At 35.7% G+C, this 19676-nt stretch overlaps 1 protein-coding gene across 2 annotated transcripts in view; it reads left to right on the top strand.

Moving 5' to 3' along the window:
• Positions 1-19237, top strand: part of LOC132366413 (uncharacterized) — a 31351-nt gene extending 12114 nt beyond the window's left edge. For both annotated transcript variants that reach the window (XM_059923997.1, XM_059923998.1), the window contains exons 5-6: positions 4578-4736; positions 19038-19237. In XM_059923997.1, coding sequence (XP_059779980.1) covers positions 4578-4736; positions 19038-19175 — 297 coding nt within the window. In that variant the 3' untranslated portion in view covers positions 19176-19237. The remainder of the gene's footprint in view (positions 1-4577; positions 4737-19037) is intronic.
• The last annotated feature ends 439 nt before the right edge of the window (positions 19238-19676 follow it).

Here is a 19676-nt window from a genome sequence, read left to right as displayed (position 1 = left end):
ATAAAATATTTTAAGTATACCTGCATTAGTTTTCTATTTGTGGTAACAAATTTGTATGGTAACAAATTACCACAAATCAGCAGCCTAAAACAACACACATTTATTATCTCACAGTTTTTATGAGTCAGGAATCAAGGCATGGTTTAACTGGGTTTTCTACTCAGGGTCTCACAAGGCTGCAGTGAGTGTGTCAGCCAGACTATGTTCTCATCTGGAAACTCTGGGGAAGAATCTGCTTCCAGCCTCATTCAGATTGTTGCAGAATTTATCTCCTAAGAGCTGTGTGAGGGTTGCAGCTTTTTGCTGGCTGTTGGCTGGAGGACACCCTCGGTCCTAAAGACTGATGATAGCAGTTCTTTGCCACAAGGGCGTCCTCAGCACAGCTGCTTGCTTCTTCAGGGCCAGCAGAGGAATCTCTCACTCCAGTCTGCTAAATATTATATAATATGATGTATTCACAGGAGTGACATCCATCCCCTTTGCTTCCATTCGTTAGGGGCAGATCACACTGAAGGGGAGGGAATTTTATAAAGATGTGACTCAGTGGGGGTCCCCATAGGGTGAGTCCACCACAATGCCTGAAGAAATAACTAAGGATAGATATATTAAATTTTTATATTCTCTTATGGAGAATTCTGCAATACTCAACACAGCTAAAATATATAATTAACATAGCTCCCTGAAAACCATGCGAAAATATGCACATTTTAAGCAGTTAACACATCTGACATCAAAGAAATTTGTTTAACATGTATAAACTAACCTGGTGAGCTTCAAATCTGTAGAAAATTTTATAAAAGGTGTTGACTTTTTTATACTATAATTAGCAAAGTGCACACAGCAAAAAAAAAAGTAGTTTTGAGAGAGTTTTAAATATATTTATATATATAAATGTACCAAATGCCATTGAATGGACTATGAATACATTATCTTAACAAAACTTAGATGAGTCTCTTAATCTTAAAAGATTAAGCATTTTTTAAAAGGAGAGAAAAAGAGAAATGGAATAAAAAGAAAAATCAAAGATTCACCATTTATCTTAACTTGATTATGTCTTTTTTTAATTAATTTTTATTGGAGTGTAGTTGCTTTACAGTGTTGTGTTAGTTTCTGCTGTACAGCAAAGTGAGTCAGTTATACGTATACATATATCCACTCTTTTGGATTTCCTTCCCATTTAGGTCACCACAGAGCACTCAGTAGAGTTCCCTGTGCTATATCTTAACTTGATTATGTCTTAATAAAAAAATTTTAACCCATGAGCCGTAGAGGCATCCACTAAACATTTCTTAACACAAGCCACCAAAACCTTATTTCCAAATAAGGTCACATTCACAAGTATCCAGAATTAGGACTTCAAAGAATCTTTTTGGGAGGACACAGTTCAACTAGGAATTCCCTCTTTTCTACATCCAACTACTGAACTCCTCACAGAACATCAATTGTAAGTTGCATGGTCCAGTGACCAAGATCAGAGTTCTGTTTAAGGTGGATTTGATCACTTGCTAAAGAGCAGGGGATTTTAATATCATTTTTATATTTAAAAAATAATGCTCATTAGTAAAGTGAGATAATACAAAAGTATATAAAGTGAAATATAAATATCTCCTACAATCTCAATCAAACCCCCCTGAGGCGAACACTCTGAACAGTTTGGTGTGTAAGCTTCCAGAATTTTATATATAAATTCACAAAACTGGGATCATTAGTACAATAGGTAAAGGCTTAATCTCTAGAGCTTCTTAGTCTGAATCGTTGTTTTGCCTGTAGCTGTGTAACATTGGGCAATATATTAACTTCTCTCAGTCTGAGTTTTCTTATTTAGAAAATAAAAGATGAAAAGAGTAGTACTTTATATAATGGTTTGGGAATTAAATGAACTAATACTTGTGAAGTGCTTAAAACAGTGCCTGGCACATACTAAGTGCTTGATAAGTTATTATTTAATACTCTTCTGCAGCTGCAGCTTACTTTTTAAATATAACACTATATCTTAGAGATCATTTTTTATTGAAGTATAGTTGATTTACAATGCCGTGTTAGTTTCAGGTGTACAGCACAGTGATTCAGTTATATATATATATTCTCTTTCAGATTCTTTTCCCTTACAGGTTATTACAAAGTATTGAGTACTTTGAGTATCATTGAATATAGTTGACTGTAGTTCCCTGTGCTATACAGTAGGTCTTTGTTGATTATCTATTTTATAAATAGTAGTGTATATATCCCAAACTCTTAATTTATCCCTCCCCACACTGTCCCCCTTGGTAACCATAAGTTTGTTTTCTATGTCTGTGAGTCTCTTTCTGTTTTGCAAATGAGTTCATTTGTGTCTTTTTTTTTCTTAGATTGCACATATAAGCAATATCATATGATATTTGTCTTTGTCTGGCTTACTTCACTTAGTATGGTAATCTCTAGATCTATCCATGTTGCTGCAAATGGCATTATTTCATTCTTTTTTATGGCTGAGTAATATTCCATTGTATATATATACCACATCTTCTTTATCCATTCCTCTGTCGATGGACATTTAGGTTGCTTCCATGTCTTGGCTATTGTAAATAGTGCTGCAGTAAACATTGGGGTGCATGTATCTTTTCAAATTACGGTTTTCTCCAGATGTAGAGGTCATTTTTAATATGGATAGAGTGGAAGACAAAAATAGCAACAAAGAACAAGAGCAATGAATAGAAAATGGTAACAAATATGGTAGATATTAATCCAACTATATCAATAATCACTTTAAAAGTTAATGGCCTAGGACTTCCCTGGTGGTGCACTGGTTAAGAATCTGCCTGCCAATGCAGGGGACACAGTTCAAGCCCTGGTCCAGGAGGATCCCACATGCCATGGAGCAACTAAGGCCATGTGCCACAACTACTGAGCCTGCGCTCTAGAGCCCACGAGCCACAACTACTGAGCCCACGTGCTGCAGCTACTGAAGTCCGCGCGCCTAGAGCCCGTGCTCCGCAACAAAGAGAAGCCACCACAATGAGAAGGCCGCGCACCGCAACAAAGAGTAGCCCCTGCTCGCCGCAACTAGAGGAAGCCCGCACACAGCAACGAAGACCCAACTCAGCCAAAAATAAATAAATTAATTAATTAATTAATTAATTAAAATTAAATTAAAAAGTTAATGGTCTAAATACACCAATTAAAAGACAGATTGTCAAACTGGATCAAGAAGCTGTCATGAGAATGATAAGACAAGCCACAGACTGGGAGAAAATATTTGCAAAAGGCAAATCTGATAAAGGACTGTAACCCAAAATATACAAAGTACTCTTAAAACTCAACAATAAGAAAACAAACAACCCAATTTTTAAAATGGGCCAAATATTTGAATAGATACCTCACCAAAGAAGATATACAGATGGCAAATAAGCATATGAAAAGGCTCAACATCGTATGTCATTAGGGAATTGCAAATTATAGCAACAATGAAATACCCCTAACACACCTCTTAGAATGGCCAAAATTCAAAACACTGACAACACCAAATGCTGGCAAGGATGTGGAGCAATAGGAACTCTTATTCACTGCTGATGGGAATGCAAAATGGTATAGTCACTTTGGAAGACAATTTGGCAGTTACTTACAAAACTAACATACTCTTACCATATGATCCAGCAATAGTGCTCCTCGGTATTTACCCAAAGGAGTTGAAAATTATATCCACACAAAACCCTGTATATGGATATTACAGCAGCTTTATCCATAATTGCAAAGACATGGCAGCAATCAAGATGTCTTTCCATAGGTGAATGGATAAATAAACTACAGTACATCCAAACAATGGACTATTATTCAGCACTAAAAAGAAATGAGCTATTAAACCATGAACAGACATGGAGGAAACTTAAATGCATATTGCTAAGTGAAAGAAGCCAATCTGAAAACACTGCATACTGTATGACTCTAACTATATGATATTCTGGAAAAGACAAAACTATGGAGACAGTAAAAAGACCAGTTTTTGCGAGGGCTTAGGGGAAAAGGGAGTATGAATAGGTGGAGCACAGAGGATTTTACGGGCAGTGAAACTGTTCTGTATGATACTGTAATGATGAATACATGTCATTAGACATTTGTCAAAATCCACTGAATGTACAATATTAACAGTGAACCCTAATGGAAACTATGGACTTTGGATGATAATGATGCATCAATATAGGGTCATCCATTGTGACAAATGGACCACTCAAGCGCAGGATGTTGATAGTGAGGGTGGCCGTGCATGTATGGGGGGTAAGGAGCATGCAGGAACTCTGTAATTTCCACTCAATTTTACCATGAACCTAAAACTGCTCTTTTAAAAAGTCTATTCAAATAAATACACAATTTAAATTCTTTAAAAATCCACTGCTGATTGAATACATTGATATATTCCCTCTCCCGCCACCCCCCATTTTTTCTGCAAGATTATGGTAGGACAATTTGAGGCTTAGTTGATTCCTTATGCTGAAATACAAGTGAGATATGCCTTTGACACCTTTGTTATAATTTGTACAATATATTACAATAGATCTCATTTATAGAAAATAAAATGTATATTATATTTCACTTCTATGTAGATGAAATACAATAAAAATCAAGAGGACAGCTTGATATCCGCACTGAAGAGTCAAGTAACTGATGTAAAAAATGTTATGACCCAAAATATCGATAAAATTTTGGAAAGAGAAGAAAGATTGAATATCTTCACTGATAGAACAGATGATCTGCAAACAACTGTGAGTGTTACACAGCTGTCTTAATACCCAAACAGTGCTCTGAGTCATAGGATCATTGCCCTTGAGACAAACTGCCAAAAGCAAAAACATACTGGGACACTTGGTGAGATAATCCTATGTCACCAAACTATGGCTTTATCAAAAATTATTGAAATGCAACTAAAATATTAAAAGAATAATTATAAAACAATCCAAATTTTAAAGCCCATTAAAGTAGAAAGTGGTTATTTGTGTAACAGAATGGTTTCTTACATTAAGAAACACACAGGTTAGTCAACAAATAAATTGCAAGGGAAAAAAAGGAGAGGGAAACTTACCAATAAAAGGACTTAGAAGGTATATCAATTGCAATGTGTGGTCCTTATTTGGATTTTGATTCAAACAAACTATAAAAATGAAAATTTACAACTTCATGAGACAAATAGATATTTGAACTCTAGCTGGATATTAGATGAGGTTTAGGAATATAATTAATTTTTAGGTGTGATAATGGCATTGTGGTTATGTTTTTTAAAGAGTCATTACTTATTAGAGATACATACTAAAATATTTACAAATGAAATTATGTAACATCTGAGATTTGCTTCAAAATAGTTCGAGTGGAGGAGTAGAATGGTGTATAAATTAAACAAAATTGGCCATAAATTGACAATGGTTAAATCTGGATGCTGAGTATACAAGGGTTCATTATACCATCCTGTCAGCTTTTGTATGTGTCTGAAATTCTCTATTAGAAAATAGTTTTAAAACAATCACCAAGTGTTCAACAGTTCCTTTTGAGCATTTTTTTTTTTTTTTTGGCTGCATCTCGAGACTTGTGGGATCTTAGTTCCCCAACCAGGGATCGAACCTGTGCCTCCTGCAGTGGAAGCTCGGAGTCCTAACCACTGGACTGCCAGGGAATTCCCCCGCTTCGAGCATTTTAAATTTTATTTTGACAGATCTTTTCTAGAAACACAGCCACCATATAAAGCAAAGTATACACACTACTTTTTACTCATCAAGTTCTATTGATTCAACTTCCTAAATCTTTTTTGTTCTAAGCCTCGTTTTTTTCACCTTTCAAAACAATTTACCAAGGTATTATTCACATATATTCACCCAGTTTTAAGTGTGGAGTTTGACAAATTGTGGTAATTGTGTACAATTGTGTGACCACAATCAAGTTGTGGACTAGCTCTTCCATCCTAAAATCTGCCCTCCTTTGTAGTTGACTCTTCACCAACCCTGACCCCAACCAACCACTAATCTGTTTTCTGTCACTATAGTGTTGTCTTTTCTACAACGTCGTATGAATAGAATCATACAATACAGTCTTTTGTGTTTGACATCTTTTACTTAATATAATGTGTTTTATATTCATGTTGTTGTGTGTTAATATGTTACTCCTTATCATTGCTAAATAATATTCCACAGATAGCTAAATCTCTTTTAAACACACCTTCTGCCCATCCCAGTGCCACTCACTGTCTCACTCCAAAATCAATTATCTCTTGTCTGACTATGGTAATTCCCAGATTTAATTGTTCTCCCTATTTTTGGTTCTACTCTGCTCCAGTCATCCTCCACACCAACACTAGAGTATTCTTTTAAAATGCAAGTATGAGCGTTATCTGTAGCCTTTTTAAAACCCTCTAGTGGTGCCCCTTTGTCCAAGCAGGGTAGAGTCCAACCTCCCTAACTTAATGAGCTTTCTTCTGACTATATTGCCAGTCATATCACCCAGAGGTCATGTCTTGTAGTTTATAAATCTCAAAAAGTATCAGACTATTTGTAGTTCTCCAAAATACCTGTTGCATTATTTCACACCTTTATGCATACTGTTCCCTCTTTTTCCTTGCCCTGGAAAACTTCTACTCATCCATCAAAACCCAACTCAAGAATCATCTCCTCATCCACTGCCCAGGCTGAGTTTTTGCCTCTCTCATCTATGCCATCCCTGTACCTTGTATTTATTGATCAATTAAACAAATATCTTTTGAAGATCTACTGTCTACCAGGCTCTATAATAGGCACTAAGAATAATAAGGATGAATATGATAGCCACAACCCCAGCAAACAAGCACTCAATGTTAGTTAAATTAAACACTACTTACTTAAACAAAGCAATCCTCTACATTGTTTTTATAGCAGGAAAAAGATGAGGTCACATCAGTTTATATAATCTACAAAGAAGAATTAATAAAGTAAATCATTGTCTAGCATTGCAGTTGTTGTCTTTATGAGAGTTATAACACAAGAGTTCAGATAAAACTGTCCAAGCCATTTAGATTCATTCATTGTTCATTAATAAACATTCTTTGGGGGCTTCCCTGGTGGCGCAGTGGTTGAGAATCTGCCTGCCAATGCAGGGGACACGGGTTCGAGCCCTGGTCTGGGAGGATCCCACATGCCGCGGAGCAACTAGGCCCGTGAGCCACAACTACTGAACCTGCGCGTCTGGAGCCTGTGCTCCGCAACGAGAGAGGCCGCAATAGTGAGAGGCCCGCGCACCGCGATGAAGAGTGGCCCCCGCTTGCCGCAACTAGAGAAAGCCCTCACACAGAAACGAAGACCCAACACAGCCAAAACTAAATAAATAAATAAATAAATTTATTTAAAAAAATAAAAAATAAAATAAAAAAGCATTCTTTGGGGGCCTGTTATATACAGGATATTATGCTTGTCATCTTCAGGGATAAAAGAATGGAATAAGATACTTGCCACAGTTTAATCTACTGCAGGAGACATATTTGTATAAACCTAACTGCAATATAAAGTATGTGTTAAGTGTCATAATAGACGGATAAAGCATAACAGCCAAATAACAGCCAAACAGTGGATATCTGATAGTACCTACATTTTTACAACGCATTTTGAAATTACAGTCAGAAAATTCCACAATCAATATTACCTCATTCAACATTTATTTCAAGTATATGAAAAGGGTTTTTTAAAATATTTATTTATTTATTTATTTATTGGCTGCCTTGGGTCTTAGTTGCAGCACACAGGATCTTCTGTTGCGGCGTGCAGGCTCTTTGTTGCGGTGCACAGGCCTTTCTCTAGTTGTGGCGTGTGGGCTCCAGAGCGAGCAGGCTCAGTAGCTGTGGCGCGGGCTTAGTTGCCCTGCGGCATGTGGGATCTTAGTTCCCAGACCAGGGATTGAACCAGCATCCTGTGCATTGCTAGACGGATTCTTAACCACTGGACCACCAGGGAAGTCCCTATGAAAAAGTTCTGAGAATAATATATCTAATACCCTTGTAATCATCAGCCAGCTTTATCTGGACTTAATATTTTGCCACATTTGGTTTGGGCCTTTGTTTCTTAAAGAAATAAAATTATACATATAATTAAAGTCCCCTGTGTACCTTTCCCAAACCCATTCCACTCCCTCACCAGAAGAACCACTGTCGTGAATTTGATTTGAATCATTTGTATGCATGTTTTGATTCCTCTGCTATATATGTGTAGCTATATATGTATCTGTAGTATTGGTTTGCATTTTTAAACTTTGTATTTATGACATTATAATGAACCTATCCTTCTGAAACCTCAGTTTTTAGTTCAACATTATGTTTTTGAAATGTATTCATTTTGATACACTTAGATCTAATTTATCAATTTAGCTTCTGACAGCATATCATTACTATTTTAAGAAATACAGAAATACTTATCCTTTCCCCTTTTAATAAATATTAATGTAGATTCCAACTTCTTTATTATGAACAACACTACACTGAACACCCTTGTACATGTCTTTTAGTACACATTCACAAAATGTTTCTAAGACAATGGTCTATAGAGTTTTTTGATCATATATACTTATTCATAAAATATTCTTGAGAATGCATTTAAATATATATAAATTATATATATTCTTCTATAATAATGTTATATATTAAAACATACTAAGTAGAAATTGAATGAGACAAAGATGAAATAAAATATTAAATAACTTTTCTTAAGAAAATTAAAACTATGTCTCTCTGATTAAGAAAAATTTTAATAATGTATTTTAATGATAGTGTGATTAAAAGTCAGATTTGATTACAAATGACTATTTTTTAAGTCTCTAAATATGGCAGGTAGAGTGTTCAAACTAGAAGCAGAGATATATCCTCTTTGTCATTTTCTTGTTTATCTTTGCCTTGTTAGTATAATTAAGCCACATGTCTACTTTAGCTTAGTTAAAACTAAATAATATTACCCATGTATTACCCATAATTCACTTACCCATATAAATTGTAGGTATTGCAATACACTACAAGAGAGTGGACAAAGGGGTCTGCAGTGGCCAACTCTGCATCACTGTGGAATTTCCTCTCTACCCTCAAAACATCTTAACTTTCATGATTTACCATTTTACATCATACCTAGGGAAGATATCAGTGCCTATCCATATGTTAAATTTTAAATATTTTCATTTCCTTCTTGTTTCTTAGATTAAAATGAACAAATAGATATGGTTCTAATATTATTTTCCTGCTCTCCAGTGGGTCATCTTTTACAACCCCCTGGGATGCTAGATCCCATTTTTGACCCACCGTTCTATAATATATACATAGAAATGGAATTGCTGGATCTTAAAATATGTGCACCTTTGAATTAGCCAAATGTTTCAAAATTGCTTTCCAAAGTGTTGTGCCAGTTTATACTCCCATCGGCGCTGTATGAGATGCCCCGTCGCTCCACACTGTCTTTCCAAAACCTGAGATTATTAGATTATAACTTTTAACAGTCTGGTAGGGGAAAGAAAGTAACTATTGTCTTGATTTGCATTTCCCTAATTTGGGATGACAGAGAGCAATTTTTGTTTATTAACCATTAGAGTTTCTTCTGTGAGTGGCCTGTTGATATCCTTTGCCCATTTTGCTAATGGGGTGCTTATCTTTTTTAATAATTTAGTATATATATAAAATACTAATTTTATAACTATTAGAATAGTGAATGAGTATATAATTCTTCATCCTAATACCTAGTTGTAGAAAGTGTAAATATGTTCTCCCCGTATGTGGCTTGATTTTAACTTTGTGTATAGTGTCTTTTTTTAGGACAGAAGTCTTTTCTCTTTACTATTTTTTTTAATTAAAGTGTAGTTGATTTACACTGTTGTGTTAATTTCTGCTATAGAGCAAAGTGATTCAGTTATACATATATAACAATACATATACATTCTTTATATTCTTTTCCATTATGATTTATCATAGGATATTGAATATAGTTCTCTGTGCTGTACAGTAGGACCTTGTTGTTTATCCATTCTATATATAAAAGGTTACATCTGCTAACCCCATCCTCCAATCCATCCCTTCCCAACCCCCTCCCCCTTGGCAACCACCAGTCTTCTCTCTATGCCCGTGAGTCTGTTTCTCTTTCATAGATAGGTTCCTTTGTGTCATATTTTAGATTCCATATATAATGATATCATATGGTATTGGTCTTCCTCTTTCTGACTTACTTAGTATGATAATCTCTAGCTGCATCCATGTTGCTGCAGATGGCACTATTTCATTTTTTTATGGCTGAGTAGTATTCCATTGTATATATGTACCACTTCTTCTTTATCCATTTATCAGGACAGACGTCTTTAACTTTCATATAGGCAAATGTATCAGTCTTGCCCTTTATGCTTTCTGTGTCTTAAGAACGCCTTCCTTTCCCCAGGTTATAAAGATGCTCTTATGTTGTCTCCTAAAAGTTTTTATTCCTGCTTCTTAAACATGAATCTTTAAAACATCTGGAATTTTATTTTTGCATAAAATATGAGGTAGGAATCAAATTTTATTATTTTCTGTATAAATAACCAGTTGCCCAAATGACCATTTATTAAATAGCTCAGCCTTTCCCATTTGGTTTGTAATGCCAACCCTGCCACGTATAATGTTTCCATATGTAAACAATTTTTGTTCTTTTGATTCATATGTATTATATTCTTCTGATCTATTTCTATTTCCTTGGGCCAGTACTACACCATTTGAGTTACTGTGGTTTTATGAGAAGTCTTAATATCTTATAGGGCAAGTTCGTCTACTTTCTCTTTTTTGGAAATTATGTTGGCAAGACTTGCTTCTTTCTCTTTCGGGGAACTTTAGATTCTACATCTCAAGTTACACACACACACACACACACACATACACACACACACAAATTGTTGGGGTATTAGTTGGAATTACATTAATATGGGGAGAACTGACACCTTTAAAATACTGTTTTCCCTTCTCTGAACATGCTATGTCTCTTCATTTTTCTAAGTCTCTTTCAAAATCTTTCAGTAGAGTTTTATAATTTTTCCCCTAAGGGTCTTGTACAACTTTTCTGAGATTTATTTCTTGATATCTTACAGTTTTTGTGGCTATTGTATATGATATTTTTTAAACTACATTTTCAAGAAATTTTTGGTTAATAGGAACACAGTTAATTTTTGCATACTGATTTTGTATCCCAAGTCTTGCTGAACTCTTTTATGGTAATATTGTTTGTCTGTGGATTTATTTGCATTTTCTACATAGAAATTCCATCATATATGAAAAATGACTGGATTTTTTTTTATCCTTTCCAATATGTATTTTCTTTGCTTCCTTGCTCATGCCTCCCTCTCAAGTTAAAGGCAACTACCTTGAGACCATTAGGCTTGGTTGGATAGGAAGCTTATACCCTTAATCTGATCTCTAATGCAGGCCACAATCTTTTTGTAATTGAGGTGAAATTCACATAACAAAAAATTAACATTTTAAAGTATACAATTCAGTGGCAATTGGTACATTCACAATGTTGTGTACCCACCACCTCTATCTAGTTCCAAAACATTTTATCACCCCAAAAAGAAACTTCATGCCCATTAAGCAATTACTCCCCAGCCTCTAACAACCAATAATCTACTTTCTGTCTCTATGGATTTACCAGTTCTGAGTATTTCATATAAATGGAATTATACAATCTGTTATCTTTTGTGTCTGGCTTCTTTCACTTAGCATGATGTTTTCGAGGGTCATCCATGTTGTAGCATGTATCAGTACTTCATTCCTTTTTGGCTGAATAATATTCCATTGTATGGATTTACCACAACTTGTTTATCCATTCATCAACTGATGGACATTTGTGTTGTTTCTGCCTTTTGGCTACTGTGAATAATGCTGCTATGAACATTTGTGTACAAGTTTTTGTTTGAATAGTTGTTTTCAGTTCTTTTATGTATGTACATAGGAATGGAATTGCTGGATTATATGGTAATTCTATTTTAACTTTTTGAGGAATTTCCAAACTATTTTCCACAGTGGTTGAACCATTTTACCTTCCCACCAGTAATGTAAGAGGGTTCCAATTTCTCCACATCCTGTTCAACACTTGTTATTTTTCCTTCTTTTTTTTTATTATAGCCATCCTACCAGGTGTGAAGTGGTATCTTACTTTGATTTGCATTTCAAGTCATTTGCCCATTTTTAATAGGTTTGGGGGGGTTTTGTAATTGAGGAAGGGTAGAATCTTAGTGGGCATCTGTCATTAAAAGGCCTTTTCAATCTAATGTCTTATTATTTGGGCCCAAAAACCATCAGCTTATCCAGTCTTCCAATGTTCCACATTTCTGCAGTCTCTCTATTCCTTTTCATTTCTTCTTGCAAACCAGCCAGTTGTTGCCTTGCTAAATGTAGCCAGTAACAAGAACTCACACTACTATCTTTCTATTTTCCAACCTTTTCTTCTAAAAGGACAGACTCGGTAGTATTTTGTCTGCCTTCCAAATTATCACAGGCCATAGTTTTAGCAAATATTTTACCCTGCAGAGCATTGGTCTCTATCTTTCCAGACTCTAATATCAGTTTCTTCTGTGCCTACCACCTGATGGCTAAGCCAGTGCTACATGTTTTAGAGTTCTGTATTGATAATAACAACATCTCATCCTACTACAATTTCACTATTAGAGAAACATTAGCTATACCAACATACCTCAAGTTTTCAGTGTTTTAACTCAACAGAGGTTAATTTCTCGGTATATAACAGTATAAGGCAGGCTTTCAGTGAGCAGACTTCCACAGGGTAATCCAGAAACCCAAGTTTTTTCCATTTTGTGACTCTGTCATTGCCTTTGGCCCCTCAGAATCTTTCAATTTCAGGTGGCAGCTGGTTAAACAGGGAGTGGAAGAAGCACATTTGCTTTGAGCCAGTTCAGCCCGAAAGTGACACCCATCATTTCTACTCACAATCTATTGGTAGGAATTAGTCTTATAGCTTTCCATAGGTACATGGGGTAGAGAGGGGACACAGCAAGGGGTGGGGTGAAAGGCCTGAGAAATGTGGTCTGTGATTGGACAGTCTTTTGCCAGCAACAACTGTACATTATGGAAGGGGAACTAAAGTCTTCAGTGGATAGCTGGCTGTCTTTATCACATCTGGAAGTTTATCACTAAGGGAAATTCTAAAGGAACTATAGATAGTGGTAAAGGTGTAGGTAACACTAAATGAATATTGACTGCAATATAGGTGACGCGAAGTGGTTGGATTCTGGATATATTTTTAAGGTGGAGCGAATTAGAGTTGCTGACAGATTGGCCATGAGGTGAGAGAGTCAAGAAAGACTCCAAAGCTTTGAGCCTAGTTAACAGGAAGGATGGAAATTGAGTAGTTTCATTGCTTTCCTCACGTGAGCCCAAGGGCTAGCCCGCTGTGAGCACTAAATCCTAAGCCCTGCCTGCATGGCAGAGGCCAACATCATCACCTTCCCAAATCCAGAGGAGCTGCACCATCAGAGCAACTTCTCACTGCTTGCCTAGGTTCCTGCACTTGGCCTTACTCTTACTTTCTTCCAAATCAGTTATGCATTTAAAAGTTTGCTTCTTATATTTTATCTAGCATTTCTGAGTAGTAATAGTGGCAGGGTTATAGGGTTACATAATCTACTATATCACTGGATCTATTACTTTTTAATTAGATTATATCATGTTTCTTTCTTATGAGAAAAGAGGCAACATCTAAATCCTAGAAAGTTATAGCAAAAAAATTAAGAGATTTTTCTTTTTCACTTTACTGCCTTCCAAACAAATCCCACTTTTATGTATACATTGTATTTTCATGATTACATGGGAAAAAATGACTTCCTCTTTGAAGCCAGTTGAGTAGAAGCAGCTCAATAAAAGATTAAATTTGGGACTTCCCTGGTGGTTCAGTGGTTTAAGACTCCCCACTTCCACTGCAGGGGCTGCCGGTTTGAGTCCTGGTCGGGAAACTAAGATCCCACATGCCATGCGCAGTGCAGCCAAAAAAAAAAAAAAAAATAGGAAAAAAAAATAAAGATGAAATTTGACTGAAATATTTTACTATTGTTCTCAGATTATTTTCACACAGATATCACATAATCATTCTCACTAAACCCTCTATTTTTGCCTAGCTAAATTAATTTTCTCTCTCTCTTTTTGTAAAAGACCCAACTATTCTTAAAAAGCAGATTTGGCTTTTTAACAAAAAGTAGGCCAACAGGCTTTCTGTCAGTCTGCCTACAGATAAATATGGGTCATGGATTTTAACTTGCAGGTTAAACATATACATTTATTTTGGAATCCTCTCAAAACTCCAATAAAATGATAGGTAAAACAACAATTAGAGATTTTAATGTATAAACCACTAGGATTTTTTAGAAAAAGAACAAGAGAAAAGAAATTTCAAAATTTTGGAAGCTAGGAAAATGGGTTCTGAGTACTTAATAGCCTCATTAGAGCAGTAAAAGCTCGAAAAACAAGCTTATAGCAGAAGATATTAAGATGCCAAATGATCCAGGCCATAGAACCTTGGAAAGGATCAGAAATTGGACACACATCATACTTCTAAAAGTAGACACACGGTACTTCTAAAAGCAGTATGGGTCTAGAAAGAAGAGACTGGGTATAAAGTCTTTAAAAGGAACATTTTACCTGTAGAGCCCCTTCCCGACTTTTTACAGCCACAGTTTCCTCTCCTTACCCCTGACAAAGGATAATAATTTGTATTATCTAAAGACAACAGACCTAAGAGAGTCTAAACTCATTTACCAGGTGCAGTTAAGGCCAGAGTGACCATCATATTAAAATTAGGTGGACTAAGTAAAACTCCGCATCCTGAATAGGGTGACCATTCCCCAAGCTCTCTCCCAGTCAGCTTCACCCAGGCAGGAGATTAGAGGATTCCTCCCTAAGAAAACTCACGAGGCCAAGGAAAAAAGACCTACAGATAGTGACCGACAGATATTGAGGCATTCCCCCAGTGAAATAGTCAGGCTTATACCAGATTATCCTATAGTGAAGCCCACCAAATGATAGCCCTCACTCACTCATATGGAGTTTCCAATCATCATTTTAGATCATGAGATATTTGAGAAAAATCTCTATGATAAAAAAAAATCAAAGTAAACAGAAAAAAGGAACTCAGACAAAACAGATAATGCAGAAGCAAAAGAAAGCTTCATTTAAAAAAAAAATCTCTCTGGGGGGAAGGATAAATTAGAAGTTTGGGATTAACATAAACACACTACTATGTATAAAATAGATAACCAGTAAGGACCTACTGTATAGCACAGGGAACTATACTCAATATTTTGTAATAACCTATAGTGGAAAAGAATCTGAAAAGGAATATATATATATATATATATATATATATACACACATATACATATGTATGTATATCTGAATCACTGTGTTGTACACCTGAAACTTAACACAATATTGTAAATTATACTTCACTTAAAAGAAGCAAACAGGGCTTCCCTGGTGACGCAGTGGTTAAGAATCTGCCTGCCAATGCAGGGGACACGGGTTCGAGCCTCATTAGAGCAGTAAAAGCTGCTGGTCCGGGAAGATCCCACATGCCGCGGAGCAACTAAGCCCATGTGCCACAACTACTGAGCCTGAGCTCTAGAGCCTGCGAGCCACAACTGCTGAGCCCGTGTGCCTAGAGCCCGTGCTCCGCAACAAGAGAAGCCACCATAACAAAGAGTAGGCCCCACCCACCACAACTAGAGAAAGCCCACAGACAGCAACAAAGACCCAACGCAGCCAAGAATAAATAAATAAATTTATTTAAAAAAAAAAAAAAAGACCTCTCTAATGTCTTGGGAGAAATAATAGAAGATAATATTGTACAACCCTGAAACAAGAATGGAAAGCTACATAACAGCTTATTCATAGAACAAAAAGATCTTTTGGAATTTAAAACAACAGTAAAATTTTTAAATTAAATAGAATGATTGTAATATAAAGTTGAGATATTCTCTCAGAGAGCAGAGCAGAAAGAGAGAGAAAAGATAGAGAATCAGTCTAAGAGATCCAACATATGAATAACAGGATTTTCAGAAAAAGAAAATGAAGGAACCAGAGGGGAGAAAATCAGATTAATACAAGAAAAAATCCTACAACTAAATAACATGAATTTACAAATTCAATGAACAACAAAAGAGGATCATAGCAGGGCATGTAATCTTGAAATTATAGAACGTTAAAAAGGAAGAGAAGATTCTGAAGGTTTTTAGAGAGAAAAAACAAAGACTTGGCAATTAGAATAACAGATTTTGCAAAAGCAATATATGGGTGCTAAACAAAAATAAAGGAATGCTTTTAAAATTCTGAAGGAAAATGATTTCCACACTAGACTTCTATACCCAAGTTACCAAGGGTAGAATAAAGACATTTCTAGGCATGTAAATTCTCAGAAACATATCTCCCACTCACCCTTTCTAAGCAGTTTTCAGCAGAAATTTTTCACCAACAGAAGGAAATAAATCAAGAAAGGGAATGAAATGAGACTGAAAAAACAAAAGGCCCAGCACAAGAGAAGGGCATTCCCAGGATACTGGTGCAGAAAGATCTGAAGATTAAAGCTATAGGTATAGCAAACCTAGACCCCAACCAAACCACATTGGAGTAGATCAAAAGGCTCTGTGAGGAACTTCAAGATAAAGCAGAAGGATCCAACAGAGGAACCATCAAAGGAAGGATATTTTCCAGCTCCTTTGGAGAGTTTAGGAATGAATTACTGGTTGGTAGATTAAAAACTAATAAATGAAAACATTTTAACTACCTACCTATTATTAGCTCTAGAGAAACCAAAAAGCTATACATTAAAGTCAATGTAGTCAAACATGCTCCATGTCTCAGGGAATAGTTACAAAGCTTTAATTAAACAAAAAGAATAGGAAAGAAAGGAAAGGTGTGTGTTTGGGGAAGGGGGGTTTGGAGGTACGGTAGGAGTTATATCCCCTTTTCTATAGTTGGAAACAGGAAAAAATCAAGAAAAAAAAATATATATATATGTTTTCTAGCAATACAGAGGAAAACAAACAGCAGGAAAAAATAAACAGCTAAATGAGGTGCATTCAACAAGTATTTACTGAGCACCCACTATATGTCAGACACTGTTCTCGGTCAGGGTTTCTCAACCGTGGCACACTCTGGACTGTCCTATGCATTGTAGGATATTCAACAGCATTCCTGGCTTCTATCCATTAGATGCCCAGTAGCACCCCTACAGTCATGACAGTCAAAAATGTCTCCTGATATCGCCAAAAGTCCTCTGGAGGGCAAAATTATCCCCGGGTGAGAACCACCGTTCCAGGAAATAGAGATACAGCAATTAACAAAACACACAAAAAAGAGCTGAAAGTGATTACCTCTGAAAAATAGGATCAGGTTGAGAAGGAGCAGAGCAGGAAAATGCAGTTTTTACTCATAAGCCTTACAGAATTCTGACTTTTCAAACTATATATACACACTACATTAATAAAAGAGAATAAATAATCTAAGAGAAAGATATAAAGTCCATTTATACCTTAATTCACTGTTTCTACACGAGGCAGTATAGAGTCATGCAATTCTAGATTTGAATTCCAGCTCCACCACTTACTCTAAATCTGAGGCAAGTAACTTAAACCTTTCTGAGCCTCATTTTCTTCAACACTATAAAACAGGAATATTCACCTAAGGTTATTATAAGTATTGCATATTATTATGCAAAAATACATATAATGCATGTCCTATAGTACCTGCACTTTAAGCATTCAATACATTATAACATCTTGGAAAGTATATGTAGTCACTAGCTTCCATACGCCAGATCCTTGAGAATAACCACCAGCATCTTGGATATATAAACCTGGGGCTCCCATAACTTGTCATATACTAGAGTCATGAGGCCATCTGAGTGGCATACCAGGACTCATGCCACTTATAGCATGCACTGTAATCATGTACATACCTTGATTTTGTTCTTGGGAAATCACCATATATACTGAGAGTAAAAAAGCAGATCTGATGCACGAAGAAAGATAACTGAAATATGTTAGAGTTTTACTTATCCAGGTGGCAGATAGCAGAAATCCATGTAAGCATCAAGCAATTTATTTGTATCACGACTATATGAAAAGCAGTTACATATATTTTAAAAATAAAAAGGAGTAGACCAAATGAAAACAATAAAGCTTACTTCAGGGGGTGGGGGGAAGGATTTCACAATTCCGTGTGACCATGTTTCATTTCTCTCCACTGCTCCTTGGATTCTTTCAATAATCTTAATAAAATTTAATAAAAGTGAGCTATTTTGTTTAGGTTAATTAGGTTAAGATATGAAACTTTTTGTATCATACTTAACGAAGTCCATCTCATTATTCATCAGAATATTAATTAATTATAATAATGGCATAATTTATTCTTATATCCAGTCTCGATATACTATATTCACTATCTCAGTTAATCCTCACAATCTGGGCTACTATGTGGCAGATGCTATTATCCTCATTTAATAGATTTAGTCATTCATTTTTTCAACAAATACTATTATAATTGAACACCCGCTCTATGTTGTTCGCTGTTGGGAATATAGCAGTGAATGAAACAGAAAAAAAATCCCTGCCTTCATAGAACTTACGTTCTCAACAAACAACAATTAAGTAAAATGTACATATTGTTAGATAAGAGATAAGTACTTCGGAGAAAAATAATGTATTGAAGAGGAATAGGGCTTCTGGAATGGAGATGGGGTAGCAAGTTTAAATAGGGTTGTAGGGGATAGTGGAATTTAAGTAAAATCATGATGTAAAGATGAGGAAACTGAAGTTCAGAGAGTTAGTAACTTATTCAAGGTCACAAAATTAATAAAGCCAATAAAAGTATAGCTGAACACAATAAAGAATCTTGGTGCATCATTTTATAATAGCTGCTCAGACCTATTGAGACTTTCTGTGATTGGTCAAACACAAATTAAATCTGTTCCTCTAAATCATTCTAATAAGTATTGTAGTGTGCACATTAATCCAGAAATGGAAAGAAAACATTAAATTTGTGTTTATTTTCATTTCAGGCCAAAGAATCCCAAAAAACAAGAAAGATTCTTGGGAGGATATGGTGGAAACACTTCAAAAAGATTATAGTCATCACCATGGCCATTCTCCTTTCAGTCATCATCATTCTTTTAAGTACAAATGTAATACCAACTTGACCCTTCTCCCCATCCCCAGCAGGTACCAATAAATTGTTATATGTAATTATAGAGTTCTACAACCAACGATTACAAAAGCCTTCTCTAGTGGTAGGAGGAATGGAGGAAAAGGGGGTTGGAAGTATTTCCTTGTCCCTTTAGTGTTCCTTGACTCTTGTCTTTGTACCTCTCCCATTTCTGTAATCCCATTTGTTTTTTTTTTTTACCACTGCTCCACTACTCTTCTCTTTGTTAATACTACAAGCACATACCCTGAAATCAGACTGCCAAGCTTCAACTCTCCACTCTGCCACATACCATATAGATGACTTTGGACAAGTTGGTTAACCTTTGACCCTGTTTCCTCATCTTTAAAATGGAGCTAATAATAATAATATCGCAGAGTTGTTGTCTACCACATAGAAAATGCTATTTAAGTGTTAACTATTACTTAATAGGAAAGATGATTGCATTTATGGCATTGATTAAATCCCCATCATCTTACTCCTTACTCAGAAATGA

Source organism: Balaenoptera ricei, chromosome 5 (assembly GCF_028023285.1).
Source record: "Balaenoptera ricei isolate mBalRic1 chromosome 5, mBalRic1.hap2, whole genome shotgun sequence".
NCBI classification, from domain to species: Eukaryota; Metazoa; Chordata; class Mammalia; order Artiodactyla; family Balaenopteridae; genus Balaenoptera; species Balaenoptera ricei.
The sequence above is the reverse complement of the archived record's forward strand: the minus strand, read 5'-3'. Positions and strand labels throughout refer to the sequence as shown.